Source organism: Podarcis erhardii, assembly GCF_964252035.2.
Source record: "Podarcis erhardii genome assembly, chromosome: 4".
Classification (NCBI taxonomy): Eukaryota; Metazoa; Chordata; class Lepidosauria; order Squamata; family Lacertidae; genus Podarcis; species Podarcis erhardii.
The window spans coordinates 2660656-2675035 of NC_138508.1; the positions used below are offsets into that span (position 1 = coordinate 2660656).

The 14380-nt window shown below is 48.9% G+C and overlaps 3 protein-coding genes across 10 annotated transcripts in view; 1 reads left to right on the forward strand and 2 right to left on the reverse strand.

The window, feature by feature from the left end:
• The window catches only part of LOC309341012 (uncharacterized protein), a 188440-nt gene extending 174497 nt beyond the window's left edge, over positions 1 to 13943 (reverse strand). The window contains exon 1 of the mRNA XM_081860394.1: positions 13754 to 13943. The gene's annotated coding sequence lies outside the window, so the exon portion shown is untranslated. The remainder of the gene's footprint in view (positions 1 to 13753) is intronic.
• LOC309340953 (uncharacterized protein) overlaps positions 1 to 14380 on the forward strand; it is a 233778-nt gene that overhangs the window by 40120 nt on the left and 179278 nt on the right. The window lies entirely within an intron of this gene.
• The window catches only part of LOC309340965 (uncharacterized protein), a 156591-nt gene that overhangs the window by 11686 nt on the left and 130525 nt on the right, over positions 1 to 14380 (reverse strand). Inside the window, exons 3-6 of the mRNA XM_081860300.1 lie at positions 12262 to 12754; positions 12000 to 12081; positions 11633 to 11715; positions 10184 to 10310 (exon numbers count right to left, since the gene is read on the reverse strand). Of these exons, the coding sequence (XP_081716426.1) occupies positions 10184 to 10310; positions 11633 to 11715; positions 12000 to 12081; positions 12262 to 12663 (694 nt within the window). The 5' untranslated portion in view covers positions 12664 to 12754. The remainder of the gene's footprint in view (positions 1 to 10183; positions 10311 to 11632; positions 11716 to 11999; positions 12082 to 12261; positions 12755 to 14380) is intronic.

Genomic DNA, 14380 nt, shown 5'->3' on the forward strand with positions numbered 1-14380 from the left:
ACTACTACCGGACCTTCATCGCAGATTATGCTCATCGCACCACCCCGTTGACCCGGCTACTGCGCCCAAAGACGCCGTTTTCCTGGGACAAGGAGGCAGAGGAGGCGTTTCAGGGGTTGAAGGCCTGTTTCCAGAGGGCGCCAATCTTACAACATCCTGACCCCTCTCGACCCTTTGTGGTGGAGACCGACGCCTCCAGTACGGCTCTCGGTGCCGTCTTGTCTCAACAGAATGGACCTGAAGCGCCACTCTTACCCTGTGCCTTCTATTCCCGCCAGCTCCTACCAGCGGAGCATAACTATACTGTGTGGGAGCGGGAACTACTGGCCATCAAGGTGGCCTTTGAGGTCTGGCGCCACCATCTTGAGGGGGCACGACATCCGGTGGAGGTGAGAACCGACCACCGGAACCTGGAGTACCTCCAGACCACCCGCAAGCTGAACCAAAGACAGATCCGGTGGGCGTTGTTCTTTTCCTGGTTCCAGTTCCGGATCCGCTACATCCCTAGCTCTCAGAACCAGAAGGCGGATGCCCTGTCCCGGAAACCTGAAGACAACTCAGACACGGTACAGCAAGCAGAACCCACCACGATCCTACCTCCAGCTGCATTCCTGGCCACCCAGGAGGCGGAGCCACTGCAGGCTCGGGTGCGGAAACAGCAGCGGGTCGACGCTTGGGCCCAGGAACGACTCCAGGAGCTGGCTGAAGGGTCCAGCCCACAGTATCCGGGGCTGGTCCTGCATCAGGGCCTTCTGCTGCACCACGGTCGTCTGTACATCCCGCCAGGGCCACTGCGGCTGGAGGTTCTCCGGATGGCCCATGATGCCCCAGCAGCGGGGCACTTTGGACGGTATCGGACCACCCATCTGGTCAGTCGTGAGTTTTGGTGGCCCCGCCTGAAGGCTGATGTGGCTCGATACGTTGCTGGTTGTGATGTCTGCCGGCGCGCCAAGGGCCCTACCGGGCGACCCCCCGGCCTACTTCAGCCATTGCCAGTTCCACCGCGCCCTTGGCACACGGTTTCGTTGGACTTTGTAGTGGACTTACCCCCGTCTCGTGGTTGTACCTGCCTCCTAGTTTTCTCCGACCATTTCACCAAGATGGTGCACTGCGCCCCCTGCCCATCTGTACCCACAGCCAAGGAAACCGCTCAGCTGTACCTTCAGCATGTCTTCCGCCTGCATGGCCTACCTGAGCGCGTGGTGTCCGACCGGGGCGTTCAGTTCACATCCCGGTTCTGGCGAGCATTACACCAGACCCTCGGGACAGAGGTCTGCCTCTCGTCAGCCTACCACCCACAGACCGATGGCCAGACGGAACGGGCGAACGCGGTGCTGGAGCAGTACCTCCGGTGTTACTGCAGCTACCAGCAGGATGACTGGGTCGACCACCTGGCATTGGCGGAGTTCGCCTACAACAACGCGGTGAATGCGTCCACCCAGCAGACCCCGTTCCAGGCCAGTTACGGTTATCATCCACGGCTGTTTCCAGATGTGCTGCCGGCATCCGCGGTCCCGGCGGTGACGGAGTGGCTTCAAGAGCTCCAGTCCCAGCAACAGCTTTTGGTGGAGCAACTGCACCAGGCCAAGGAAGCGTACAAAGCCCAGGCCGACCGCCACCGCCAGGTGGGGCCGGAACTTCGCGTCGGTGACCTGGTTTGGCTCTCCACTCGCCACCTCCACCCCTCTCGACCTTCGCGGAAGTTGGACGCCCGATTCACCGGCCCGTTCCCTATCGTGGACCAAGTCTCTCCTGTGGCATTCCGTCTCCGGTTACCCGCAACCCTGAAGGTTCACCCGGTCTTCCACAGGTCCCTTCTGAGTCCAGTGGCCCCACCCGACGAGTTCCACCCGAACCGTCCCCGACCGCAGCCAGTGTTGGTTCAGGGAGAGCCTGAGTACGAGGTGGAACGCATCCTGGACTCCCGATACCGCAGGGGAAAGCTGCAGTATCTCATTGACTGGAAGGGGTACGGACCGGAGGACCGTTCCTGGGAACCAGCGGCCAACGTCCACGCACCTGCCTGCCTCCGAGAGTTCCATGCGACGTACCCCGGCAAGCCGGGTCCGGACCCTTGGTTGGGGGGGGGCCTGGGAGGGGGGATGGTGTGATGGCCTGGGGTTCCGATTCAGAGGATGAACCAGAGGAATCCCAGCCTGCACAGGAGTCCCCGCCTCCAGGGCCGGCTGAACTGGGGCAAGGCCTAGATGCTGAAGAGCCTGCACCTGTGGCAGAGCACCAGGAGCTGGCCCCAGGTGAAACCCTTCAGGCCCCAGAGGGGCTTGAGGACTCAGTGGCTACAGGTGAGCCTCCTCCAGGGCCCAGTAACCCTTCGGCCTCTCCTGATCTGCAGAGGCTTAGGGCAGAGAGGCGAAGGGAACTGGTTGCTCCCAGGAGGAGTGCTCGCCTTAAGGCCAGAGGAGGCGGGGCTCCTGGGGGCCGGGACCGCCCCTGGCCTTAGAAGAGGATAAAAGCCCAGTCAGCCCGGTCCCAGGTTGCGGGAGCAACGTCGTTGTTGGCTTTGGACCTTCCTGTGTTCCTGATCCCTGCTTGGCCTCCTGTTCCTGACCATCCGGTGCTCCTGTTCCCTGCTCGGCCTCCTGTTCCTGACCATCCGGTGTTCCTGTTCCCTGCTCAGCCTCCTGTTCCAGCGTTCCTGTTCCCCGCCCGGCTCTCCGCCTTGGACCTCGCCCCTCTTCGTGTGGACTCAGACTACGCTCACGGTACCTTTCCCCCGGGTCCAGCACAGTCGTTTTGTTATACGTGGTTGAGAAAGTTTTCAAAAGAGTTGGGAAGTTCTCCTTTTGAGAAACTGTTCCATAGAAAACCGTCTGTTGCCCATTTCAAGGTTTTTGGGTCTCATGTGAGGACAGAAGCTCCGGGTGGAGTAAAGAATGCCAGAGGCATTTTTGTGGGTTATGAAAAGGGTCTCTACAGAGTAATTTTGTCTGAATCTGGTCAGGTGATTCTCACAAAATTTCTAGAGAGTGCTCCTGAACAGGAGCGAGTGATTGTTCACACATTTCCCACAGGAGATGATGATTCTGATGATGATGATGATTTTATTGAATTCAGTAGTACAGATGATGACAGCGATAGCTCAGACAGCTCAGTTGTCACAGTCATTGAGAGGAAATCTCACATAATGACTAGACCCTCAGAAGAGGAGGATGAACCACTGTTTACAATTGGTACTGGTTCACCAAAGAGTCCAAAGGCTGAACCAGAAAGCAGAGAAGAGCAGCACCTCTTACGTAGGTCTGAGAGAGCAACGAAGGGTGTACCACCCAAGAGGTATTCAAAAGAGTTTGCCAACCTAGCTATTGCATGTGTTGCTGTTGTAAATGACCAAGGTCAGATTGAAGCTGTGTCTGAGTCAGAGACAAAGGCACAACAGAGAGTTGCTAACCAAGGTAATGCAGAAGCACTCATTCCTTGGAAGCCACACAACCAGAGAGGTACATTGGTAAAACCAGTGGCGGGTAGTTCCAAGGGTGGAACTGAAACAGCAGGGGAATGTTATACATATAACAACTGTTTGTTTTCTTCTCTGGATCATGCATTGCACGCTGCACGCATTGATTCTTTAGGGGGAGTATGTTACTATAAAGAAGCAATGCGGAAGCAAGAAGCAGCTAAGCCAGCTGCTGCTGGCTGCAAAGCCAGACAGGATGTTTGTGACTGTTACCATGGCAAGAAAGGGGCAGTCCATTCTCCGTATTGAGCACCGGATGTTAGCTCAGTGTGTGTGTCATATGACCTGTACAGGATGTACGTGGGTGGAGTTTGTGAGTTTCTCTCTGTTGTTCAAAGAGTGCAGACATCTTTAACTGTATGGCTGCTAAAGACAGAAATAAAAGCATGTAAATACACTTCTGTCTGTCTGATTCCCCTCCCTGGGGAAGCAGGGAGCAGGGGAGAAACAGTGGTGTGTTTTTCTCACAGTCTGGGAAAAATCGCCGATACGGACCTCATCTGTTTTTCCTGCCGGGAGTCGCAGGGGGAAGGTCAAAAGGAATTCAGCCGGTGCCTGGAGACTGGCACATCCCTCTGACCGAGGCAGAATTCCAACAGAAACACCATCAAAGCACTCCTGACATATGGTTGTCAAGTCTCTGCTTAAAGACCTCCAAAGGAGGAGACTCCACCATACACCTTGGCTGCAAATTCCACTGTCGAACAGCTCTTACTGTCAGGAAGTTCTTCCTAATGTTTAGGTGGAATCTTCTTTCTTGTAGTTTGGAACCATTGCTCTGGAGCAGCAGAAAACAACCTTTCTCCCTCCTCTATGTGACATCCTTTTATATATTTGAACATGGCTATCATATCACCCCTTAACCTCCTCTTCTCCAGGCTAAACATGCCCAGCTCCCTTAGCCGTTCCTCATAAGGCATCGTTTCCAGGCCTTTGACCATTTTGTTTTGTTTTTTTTTAAATAATATTTATTGAAAGTTTCCAAATATAACAAAAAAATAAAAATAAAAAATAAAACATCCACTTTAAAACCTTATTTTCATTAACATCTTTCCAGGACTTCCCCACCCCACCCCCTCTTGTATTCCAATTCCTTCAAATAGATTCAGCAAGTTCTTACCCCAAATTTTAGACTTATTATCATTGACCCATTGTTAAAAATATTTTTCCATCCCCTAAAATCGACCCCTGTTCCCTTCCACGAGTTCCCCTCTTTAATATGCAGATCAGAATAGAATAAAAAAATAAAAAATGAAGTATAATTTTACACCCTTTGGATTCCAAATTTCCCTCCCCCCTTTCCCGGTTGCGTTCCCCAATGTCCATCAATGTCTGCTGTCGTCCTGGAGATCCCACATCTAGGCCGAAATCCTTCACAACTCCACTTTGCCGTCTTTTTAATAGTCTTTGCCATCTTTTTGGTCGTCTTTAATTTCGAACATCCAATCTTGGAAGGACTCTATCTCAAGAAGGTCCATTTTTTCCATCCAGATCTCTATATTTAAGAGTAAAAACTCCAATTTTATTTCTTTAGACCTTTCAAATCTGGATGTCCCAAATGTTCCCACTTCCAACTTTGTCCAATTCTTGTTGTTCTTGTTGTTCTGTCTCCTCACTTTCCTCTGGTTTCTTTTCCTGCTCCACTGCAAAAAATGTTCTAATTCCAAAAGCTTCTAGTTCCTCTACAGAGGCTTTGTTATTCAGGAACTAAACCTTACGTCAAGTCCCTTCCATTCTTCAATAGATAAATCTATTGACTCCTTTAGTGTAGAGACCTCTGTAGACAAAATAGTGTTCCATTTCTGCAGTTTTCCCAGGAGATAAAAAGTCCTATTCAAATTCCATACCAGCAATACTTGTAGTGTCCCACAGCCCCTCTAGAGGGATTATGGTAACTCAGTTTCCTTCCAGATCACACCCAACAGTCAAAGTAACTTGCTATCCCTTGTTTTCAACAATTTATATCAAATTGTAACAAATGTAACCGGCAAAGTCCTCGTAACAAAGTTCTCTTTTTATTCTTCAACTTTGACAGCTCCTTTGACAGCTGTCAAAGCTTCTATTTCTCCTCACCAGGTGCCCTCACGGATCGCTCCCAGTTCCCGGGGGGGTTGCGTTTTAGCTCACACATTCCACTTTTCTCCTCCAGCACAGTCTTATAATTTTCCATCGTGAAATTAATAACTTTATCAATATAAAACAGCTCTCGATCTTAGTTGTCAAATCGTTGCTTTAAATCCTCTACAACCGGGGGAGACGGACTTCCTTTTTGCACCTCCCCCGCTCGTTCCAAATTTAAATTTTTTTTCCTTTTGAATCCGATTTCCCGATTACTCACGGGTTGTTCTTTTTAGTCCAAATTTTCAATACAAGAAGTCAGCGCTCTCCGTCAAATGGCATGTGGCTTCGCTCGGCAGGAGAAGCGGAGGACTCATAGCACCACACCACCCCCCGTCCCCCGCTCCGTAGCCTTTAAAAAGGCTCCTTCGCGGGTCGGGGGGCGCAAACGGTGCCCGCCGAGTCACCATGTCAATGGGTTTCAGCACCCATGGTTTTTGAGGGTCCCCGCGTCGCCGATGCGGTAGGACCCAGCCCCTGCCGAGCAGGCTCCCTCCGGAGCTCGGAGGGAGTCCGCCATTCGGCGATGGCGCCAACCCGGAAGTCCAGGCCTTTGACCATTTTGGTTGCCCTCCTCTGGACACATTCCAGTTTGTCAGTGTCCTTCTTGAACTGTGGTGCCCAGAACTGCACACAGTACTCCAGGTAAGGTCTGACCAGAGCAGAATACAGTGGCACTATTACTTCCCTTGATCTAGATGCTATACTCCTATTGATGCAGCCCAGAATTGCATTGGCTTTTTTAGCTGCCACATCACACTGTTGGCTCATGTCAAGTTTGTGGTCAACCAAGACTCCTAGATCCTTTTCACATGTACTGCTCTCAAGCCAGGTGTCACCCATCTTGTATTTGTGCCTCTCATTTTTTTTGCCCAAGTGCAATACTTTAAATTTCTCCCTGTTAAAATTCATCTTGTTTGTTTTGGCCCAGTTCTCTAATCTGTCAAGGTCGTTTTGAAGTGTGATCCTGTCCTCTGGGGTGTTAGCCACCCCTCCCAGTTTGGTGTCATCTGCAAATTTGATCAGGATGCCCTTGAGTCCATCATCCAAGTCGTTGATAAAGATGTTGAATAAGACCGGGCCCAAGACAGAACCCTGTGGCACCCCACTAGTCACTCTTCTCCAGGATGAAGAGGAACCATTGATGAGCACCCTTTGGGTTCGGTCAGTCAGCCAGTTACAAATCCACTGAGTGGGAGCATAGTCAAGACCGCATTTTACCAGCTTCTTTACAAGAATATCATGGGGCACCTTGTCAAATTCCTTGCTGAAATCAAGGTAGGCTACATCCACTGTGTTCCCTTCATCTACCAGGCTTGTAATTCTGTCAAAAAATGAGATCAGGTTAGTCTGACATGACTTATTTTTCAGAAATTCATGCTGACTATTGGTGATCACAGCATTCCTTTCTAGGTGCTCACAGACTGTTTGCTTAATGATCTGCTCCAGAATCTTCCCTGGTATTGATGTCAGACTGACTGGGTGGTAATTATTTGGGTCCTCTCTTTCCCCCTTTTTGAAAATAGGGACATCATTTGCCCTCCTCCAGTCTGCCGGGACTTCGCCTGTTCTCCAGGAATTCTCAAAGATGACTGCCAGTGGCTCTGAGATCACATCTGCCAGTTCTTTTAATACTCTTGAATGCAGTTCATCTGGCCCTGGAGACTTGAATACATCTAAACTAGCCAAGTATTCTTGTACTATCTCCTTAGTTATTCTGGGCTGTGTTTCCTCTGCTGAATCATCTGCTCCAAATTCTTCAGGTCGGGCATTGTTTTCTTTATCGGAGAAGACTGAGGCAAAGAAGACATTGAGGAGTTCAGCCCTTTCTGTGTCCCCTGTTTGCATTTCACCATCTTCTCCTCTGAGTGACCCCAATGTTTCTTTGTTCTTCCTTTTGCTACGAACATACCCATAAAAGCCTTTTTTGTTGCTTTTAACCTCTCTAGCAAGCCTGAGTTCATTCTGTGCTTTAGCTTTTCTGACTTTGTGTCTACACGTGCTGGCTATTTGATTGAATTCCTCTTTGGTGGTTTCCCCCCTTTTCCATTTTTTGTACACATCCTTTTTTAATCTTAACTCAGTTAAAAGTTCTTTAGATAGCCACCCTGGCTTCTTTAGGCACCTTCCATGTTTCCGTCTCATTGGTATTGCCTGAAGTTGTGCTTTTACTATCTCCCTCTTAACAAACTCCCAGCCATCATACACTCTTGGATGAGTGTAAAATCCACACAGGAAATAACAATGTTTGTCTTCAACCCGCTTGTGGAGATTATCAGAGATCACAAAGAAAGGAGATAACAACAAGAATATGAGGAAAACAACAAAAATAAGATTGAACAGAACTGTGAATATTATTTTGACAGAACTGTGTAATTAAAGCAGCAGCAAGAGAGATGATCGGATCCCTTTCGGAGCTTGAAGCATGGGTACCCCCAACAATTTTTTTTAAAAAATTGACTATGTAATTTGGAATTATTGTTATTTGGAATTAATGTGATGTGATTGGCCTGTTAATAAAAATTATTTTAAAAAAGAAGAAACTCATTCACTCCAAAATCAGACTGGTAAAGGCAGGAAAAGGTGCACAATAGCAAGTGATGATCAAAGAATGGAGAGACTGTGCCCACGTGACAGAAGAAAATCATCTGGGTGTCTACAAGATGACATGGCGCAATGTAATGTGAAGTTGAGGGCAAGGACTGGTCTAAATGCTAGAATTCTAAGGAAAAAGCCATTGTTCTCTCTCAAGCAAAGGTTGAAAAGATTAAACCCATGTTAACTGGACAGTGAAACAATGGGACAATGTTATTTGGAGCGATGAGACCCAAATCTCCTTGCTTGGTAGTGATGGCATGACATACGCGAGGAGAAGAATAAGAGAAGATTTATATCCTACATGCATTTCACCGACCGTGAAACACCCAGCTAGTGTTATGAATTTGTTTCATTAATGGGTGTCACGGCTATAAATTGGCCGCTGTTTCTTTAATGCTAAAAGAACTAAGTCAGCATGAGTCAGCGGCCTACAATGACTCATGCAACCTTTCACCTAATTGTACCTGTATATTTAGAGTGGTCAATGTTAGTGTTGGGTGTGGGTTGGTTGGTGAAAGCTGGTAGTGTTGATGTGTGTACAGTTGGTTGTTCGTTTTGCAGATAAAGACTTTTAACAATAAAAGCAGAAAATACTCTGCAAGGGCACTCTTCTTGTGGACTCCTTTATGCCGACAAGGGTCCGAGGACCAGGCTGAGGAGACAAAGGAAGTCAGTTCCTTTGCATTTTCATACACTGACAATGGAAATGTAAACTTCCCAAAATACACAAATGAAATACTTGAGCCCAAACTGAAGCGTTCTCCATGTGATCTTTCCCCATATACTGAAGCATTTACATATGTTTGTATAAATATTTGTTTATTTAATTATTTTACATTTCAACAGAGTTCAGCTCCATGTCATGTTGCTGCTTTGTGCAAAAGGTCGTTTGAAGATAATAATATTCCACTGCTTGAATGGCCTGGGAATAGCCCAGACCTTAATCCAAGTGAAAGTCTATGGAGCCGACTAAAGAAACTTCTTAGTCAGAAGCAACCCAGCGATAAAGCCTAATTAATAGAGGCAATAATTCAGTCTTGGTGTCACATTATTACAGCTGCAGAACTAAAAAACCTGGTTCACTCCATGCGAAGGCGTTATAAGGCCGTAATTAAAACTAAAGGTTACCAATGGTTTCACGTTTTTTCTTTATGACTGCTGTTCTAATAAATACTCCTTCATAAAATTTCTTGCATTACATTCTTCATTAAATTATCTTTCCGATGCTATATAATTTTATGGTATTATTCCTCAAAAAGTGGTGTTATGAGCCATCAAACCTCAGAAATGCACTTTTCACAAAAGGTATCCACAATTTTGGCCTCTAGTGTAAGATGTTCATTTTAAAGTTAATGTACTTTTTAGATGGGATCAGATTGTTATTATTTATGTTTCATGTTTATACATGTGTTGGAAGCAGCCCAGAGTGCCTGGGATAACCCAGCCAGATGGGGAGGGTGAAAATAAAATTATTATTATTATTATTATTATTATTATTATTATTATTATTATTAATTATTATTATTATTATTATTATTATTATTATTATTATTATTATTATTATTATTATCACTGCTACTACTACCTGAGATTCAATAAGCCTGGCTCTTCTCTGGGACGGATTTTGTTTGGCCCAGTCATGGCATCCCCTCCATCTCCACTTCCAGTCATCTCTTTGGTCAATCCAAGACTGACAGGAGCAAAAATAAAAACAGAAAACCTGATAGTAGCTGCTTATCTTTCCTAACAACTCTGAAGCTGACATTTGAGATATCCTGGGCAGTTCAGACCACTGAATCGTGGTATAAAAAGGCAGAACTAGAGGGAAATGGTTCACAGAAAAAACTGCAATTTGCTGTTTCTTCTGGGGGTGTTAGGTTCCCAGGTGTTGTAGGGGGCGCTGTTGAGCTCTGTGAAAATATATGACGTTTGTCACATAGAGGTATTTCTTGAATTTCCTGGCATATAGGACAATCCCACAGGGAGCCTTACCAAGAGAGGCCACGGTCCCACGAGTCTCCTCCATGACGTCCTTATGCAGAGCTCTCTGGTCAGGATCCAGCAACTCCCACTCCTCGTCCGTGAAACGAACAGCGACATCTTCAAAGCACACTGGACCCTAAAAGAAAAAGGGAAATGTCCTCCTCTGAGACAGCAGAAATATGATCTGCTACACAATGCTCTGTGGTTTCCTTCCTGTTAATTGCTGTGTTGTTTCAATAGGATTGCTTTGCTGTACATGTTAATTATGGATGCTTATTTTAACACTTTAATTGAATTATTTTTTTCTGCTTTTAATTATGGGTATTTGTCTTTGTGCAAATAGGTGGTACTCCAAGTTATGTTTACGTTATTCTGCTTACGCAAGCATTCCCGTTTCCCCGATGGAAGGATCCACTTTCTCCTCTCCTCGTGAGTTGTTCTGGGGAGGTTCCCTCCCAATGCCCTAGAGCCAAATTCCAGGGGTTCATGGGGGCATGGAGAGGGGGAGGAGTGGGGGGCAGGCCCCCTTTTGCAGCAGATAGGGCTGGCTAGGTGAATGCTGGTCACTATTTGTAATCTGTTCACTGCTTAGAAACCAATTTTAGCATTCAATGATCAATTTAGAAATAAAAGAAGCCTAGTTTGGATGGCCATCTGTCTTGGAGGATCTAGCTGAGACTCCTGCAATGCAGGGGGTGGGACTTGATGACTCTTGGGGTCCCTTTCAACTCTAGGATTCTATGAAAACTGCAACTACAGATGAATCCTACTGGTGATATTGAGAAGGCTGGTGTCACAGAGTTATATGGGTAGGAAATCCCACAGTACACAGCTGGAGTTCACACTTTCTTAGCAAGAACATGATATTCACAGACTTGGCTGAGTTTCGGGCTTCATGAGAACAGCAGCTCATTCCCTGAGCATCTTCCTCCACAAAAGCAGTTGCAAAGAGTGAAGGCTCCCGGCTCCCCACAACTTTCTAATTCCCCTCCTCTCTAGAGCTTCTTGCAAGCAATTGAACAGTGTTCCAGTGTGCAGCCTGCCTTTGCTCCTCCATTGTCAGCCATCTGCTGGCTCTGAGAGACAAGCAGGGAGGGTGGATTCTGGCAGAAGGAGAGGGAGCCCCCGGTGGCTCCTCCTTCTCCTGACTCACCTCTGCCTCTCGACCTCCCTCTCCCACTCGCTTCCTTCCTCTTCTGCCTCTGATTCTGGGCTGCATTCTGCCACAGAGTCTCCCAGCTCACTAAGCCCTGTTTCCCCTTCAGCTTCTGACACCTCCTCTTCCCAGTCTTCCCCCTCTGACTGCTCATCCTTCCTCCACCTCCACTCCTTCGGCTCTGAGCCCTCTTCCCTTCCTGGTTCCCCGGCTGCTTCCTCCCACCATTCCTCTGTGCCCAACCAGTCCATGACATTGCTCCATCCCTCGGCCTCTGTCCCCACAAGGCAGCTTCCCCTGACCTGATCTGGTTCCACAGCCGCTGCTTCCCTTCTGCCCCCATGAAAAGGCGGATCAGGAGGTCTTGCTGCCATCATTCTGTCACCTGCAAGAGAAAAAAGGTAATCAGGATGCCAGGTGTGCCTGCTTCACTCACAGGTGAAACAGGGCATCTCTAACCACAGATGGGCCTTTGAGAAAGCCTAACTTGCTGAGTGCATTTTGATGTTTGTGCCCATTTCATATGTTAGTTGTGCAGAAATTCATCTCCCCTCCTCTGGACCCTTGTTCCCAACTGTTTCCCCCCCAAACAAGATGAAAAGAACCCCTAGATGAGTTGGAAAACCAACAGAATGAGACCAAATGGAGAAAAACCACCTTCCTCCTTACCCAGTGACCTCACTCTGGTGTCCAACGGAGGCCTCTCTGCCTCACAGGAATCCAGGTCCATTTCTGCAAAATAATCCTTTCCCTGAAAAAGAAACAAGGATTCAAAACAGAGAATGAATGGTGAGAAATGTTAGAAAGAGAATGACAAAGACTTAAGGGTGTTAGGTATCATTCCATGGATGGGCCATCAGCAGACCATTATGGGATGTTCTCTGTCCTGTTTGGAGCCCCTTGGGAGTATCCAGAGGAAAGTCTCTCTCACCTGCTTTCTCTCCTCTGCCTGACTCAGGAGGAAACCTTCGGCCAGGGCCACCGCCTGCGAACTGGTCTCCACTCCGCATTCCCTCACCCAGCTCTCCATCTCCGGGGGAAGGACAGCCAGGAACTGCTCCAAGATCACCAGGTCCAGCATCTCAGCTTTCGTGTGCCTTTCTGGCTTCAGCCACTGATGGCAAAGGTGGTAGAGTCGGCTGCAAACCTCTCGGGGTCCTTTGACCTCCTGGCAGCAGAACTGCCTCACCTGCTGGCTCTGCACCTCTGAGCGGAGGGTGTCCTCCTCACCATGGATCTTCTGCCCAGAGTTTTCCCAGAATCCCCCACTGCTCCCCGTTTGGATGACATGGCCTCTTCCTGCTCCAGGGCCAGCTGAGTCTTGCTCATCCATCTGTGCTCTCAGGAAGCCTCTAAGAGATCGGAAGGAACCCTTTGGTCTTCTGCCAAGTTCTGTCTGTCTGAATGAAAAGCTCTAGCAAATCCTACAAAGCAAATACATTGTTCTGTTACAAAAGTTGTCTAATATCAGGAGAAGAAAATGGTTCCCTGAGCAAGCATGGATAAGTCATGGAGGGAACCAGGGCTGGACTGCACCACATTCCAGACCATGAGCTATCTTATCTGCGGGGAAAGTGGAGAAGAAATATGTCTCTAGCCTTCTAGCAATGCAAAATGTGGAGGCAACAAATGTGGAGGCAACAGAATTTGTAGGTTGGTAGAAGAAAAAGGTTCCCTTAGCAAGCAAGAGGGAAGAATAAGAGGGAGGAGGAGGAGGAGGAGGAAGAAGCAGCCTCTAGCTCTCCTAGAAGGAAGATTGCAATGCAAAATCTGGAGGCAGCGGAAGGGATTTCTGGGAGATGAATCAACCTGCTTTCTCCTGCCTTCCAGTCAATGCGTGAAGTGAGAACTGCCTGATAAGGGAGTCATTTGTATCTTGTGGGAAATGGATGCTTGGCTCTAGTGGGGGTCCTCATCCGGGGGTCCTCAGGAGTTGCTCCACCCCCACCCCCACGCTTCTGTCTCCTTTTCTTGCACTTGGACTCTCTGCCACTCTCCAGGCAGACCCCTTGGGGTGGGGTTCCTTTTTCTTTGCTCTGAGGGCCAGGTATGTATCTGGCCAACCCCCTGAGGGCCAAGTGGGCCAAAGACATCTCTCTTGAAATTTAGGCTGACAATTTATTATGATTATTCTATTAGATAGCTTAACCCTGGAGGCTCAGTGAGTAGCAGCGCCCATTTCCAGCAACAATCCCTTTGGGACAGAGAGGATGTGGTCCTGGGATGCCCTGCTCTGGGTGCGAGGGGCTGGCTGCAGTGGCCTCCGTGGGGAGCTGCCCTGGGAGACGACTGGGAAACTGGTCTGCAATGCAGCAGCCAGACTATGGGCTGGGATCCCTCTCCTTATTCCTCTCCTTTCTCTCCCACCTTTCCTTCCTCCCTCCCCGTGGGGTTTTGTTTTTTTCTGGGGGGCTAGTGTTCACCTCCTCCTCCAGCTTTGGAAAACCATTTGCACATGTTTCCTCAGTTGTGCAATGAGGCTGAGCGACGTCACACAGAGTTAAAGTCCCAGGGACTCCTTTGTTTGAAGAAGGGAGATTTTTTTCTGAAGGGGGGGCGGAGGGCCAGATGAGTTTGGGATCCTCTGATCTGCAGGAAGGAGAGCGTGGCAGCCCTGGCCCCTCCCTGGCAGGACCCCCTCCTCCCCCCTGACTTGGGGTCCCCCCCCTGCAGGAGCAGATCAGGCCCCCCAGGCCCCCTCCCCTGCTGCAGCCCTGGGACCCCCGTCTCCCCACTGCACCCTCTGGGGGGAGAGAGAGGAGACTCACCAGATCCCAGGAGGGGAGAGCGAGGCAGCCCTTGCAGGAGAGACACCCAAGCAAGAAAAGGACTGGGGAGGGAGGGAGGGGCCTTGGCTCTGGAGGACCTGCTCCCCCCCTTGCTTCCTGTCCTCTCTAGGAAGGCAGCTCACTTCCCTTTAACCCTTGCAATGCCGAGTCCACCCAGCTCAGCCCTCTCTCGCTTGGCAGAACCTCATGTTCTTATTATTTTTAATGGATATGGTGGGGGGGGGCAGCTGCCCCCCCCTGGCTCCGCCACTGGCCAGATAT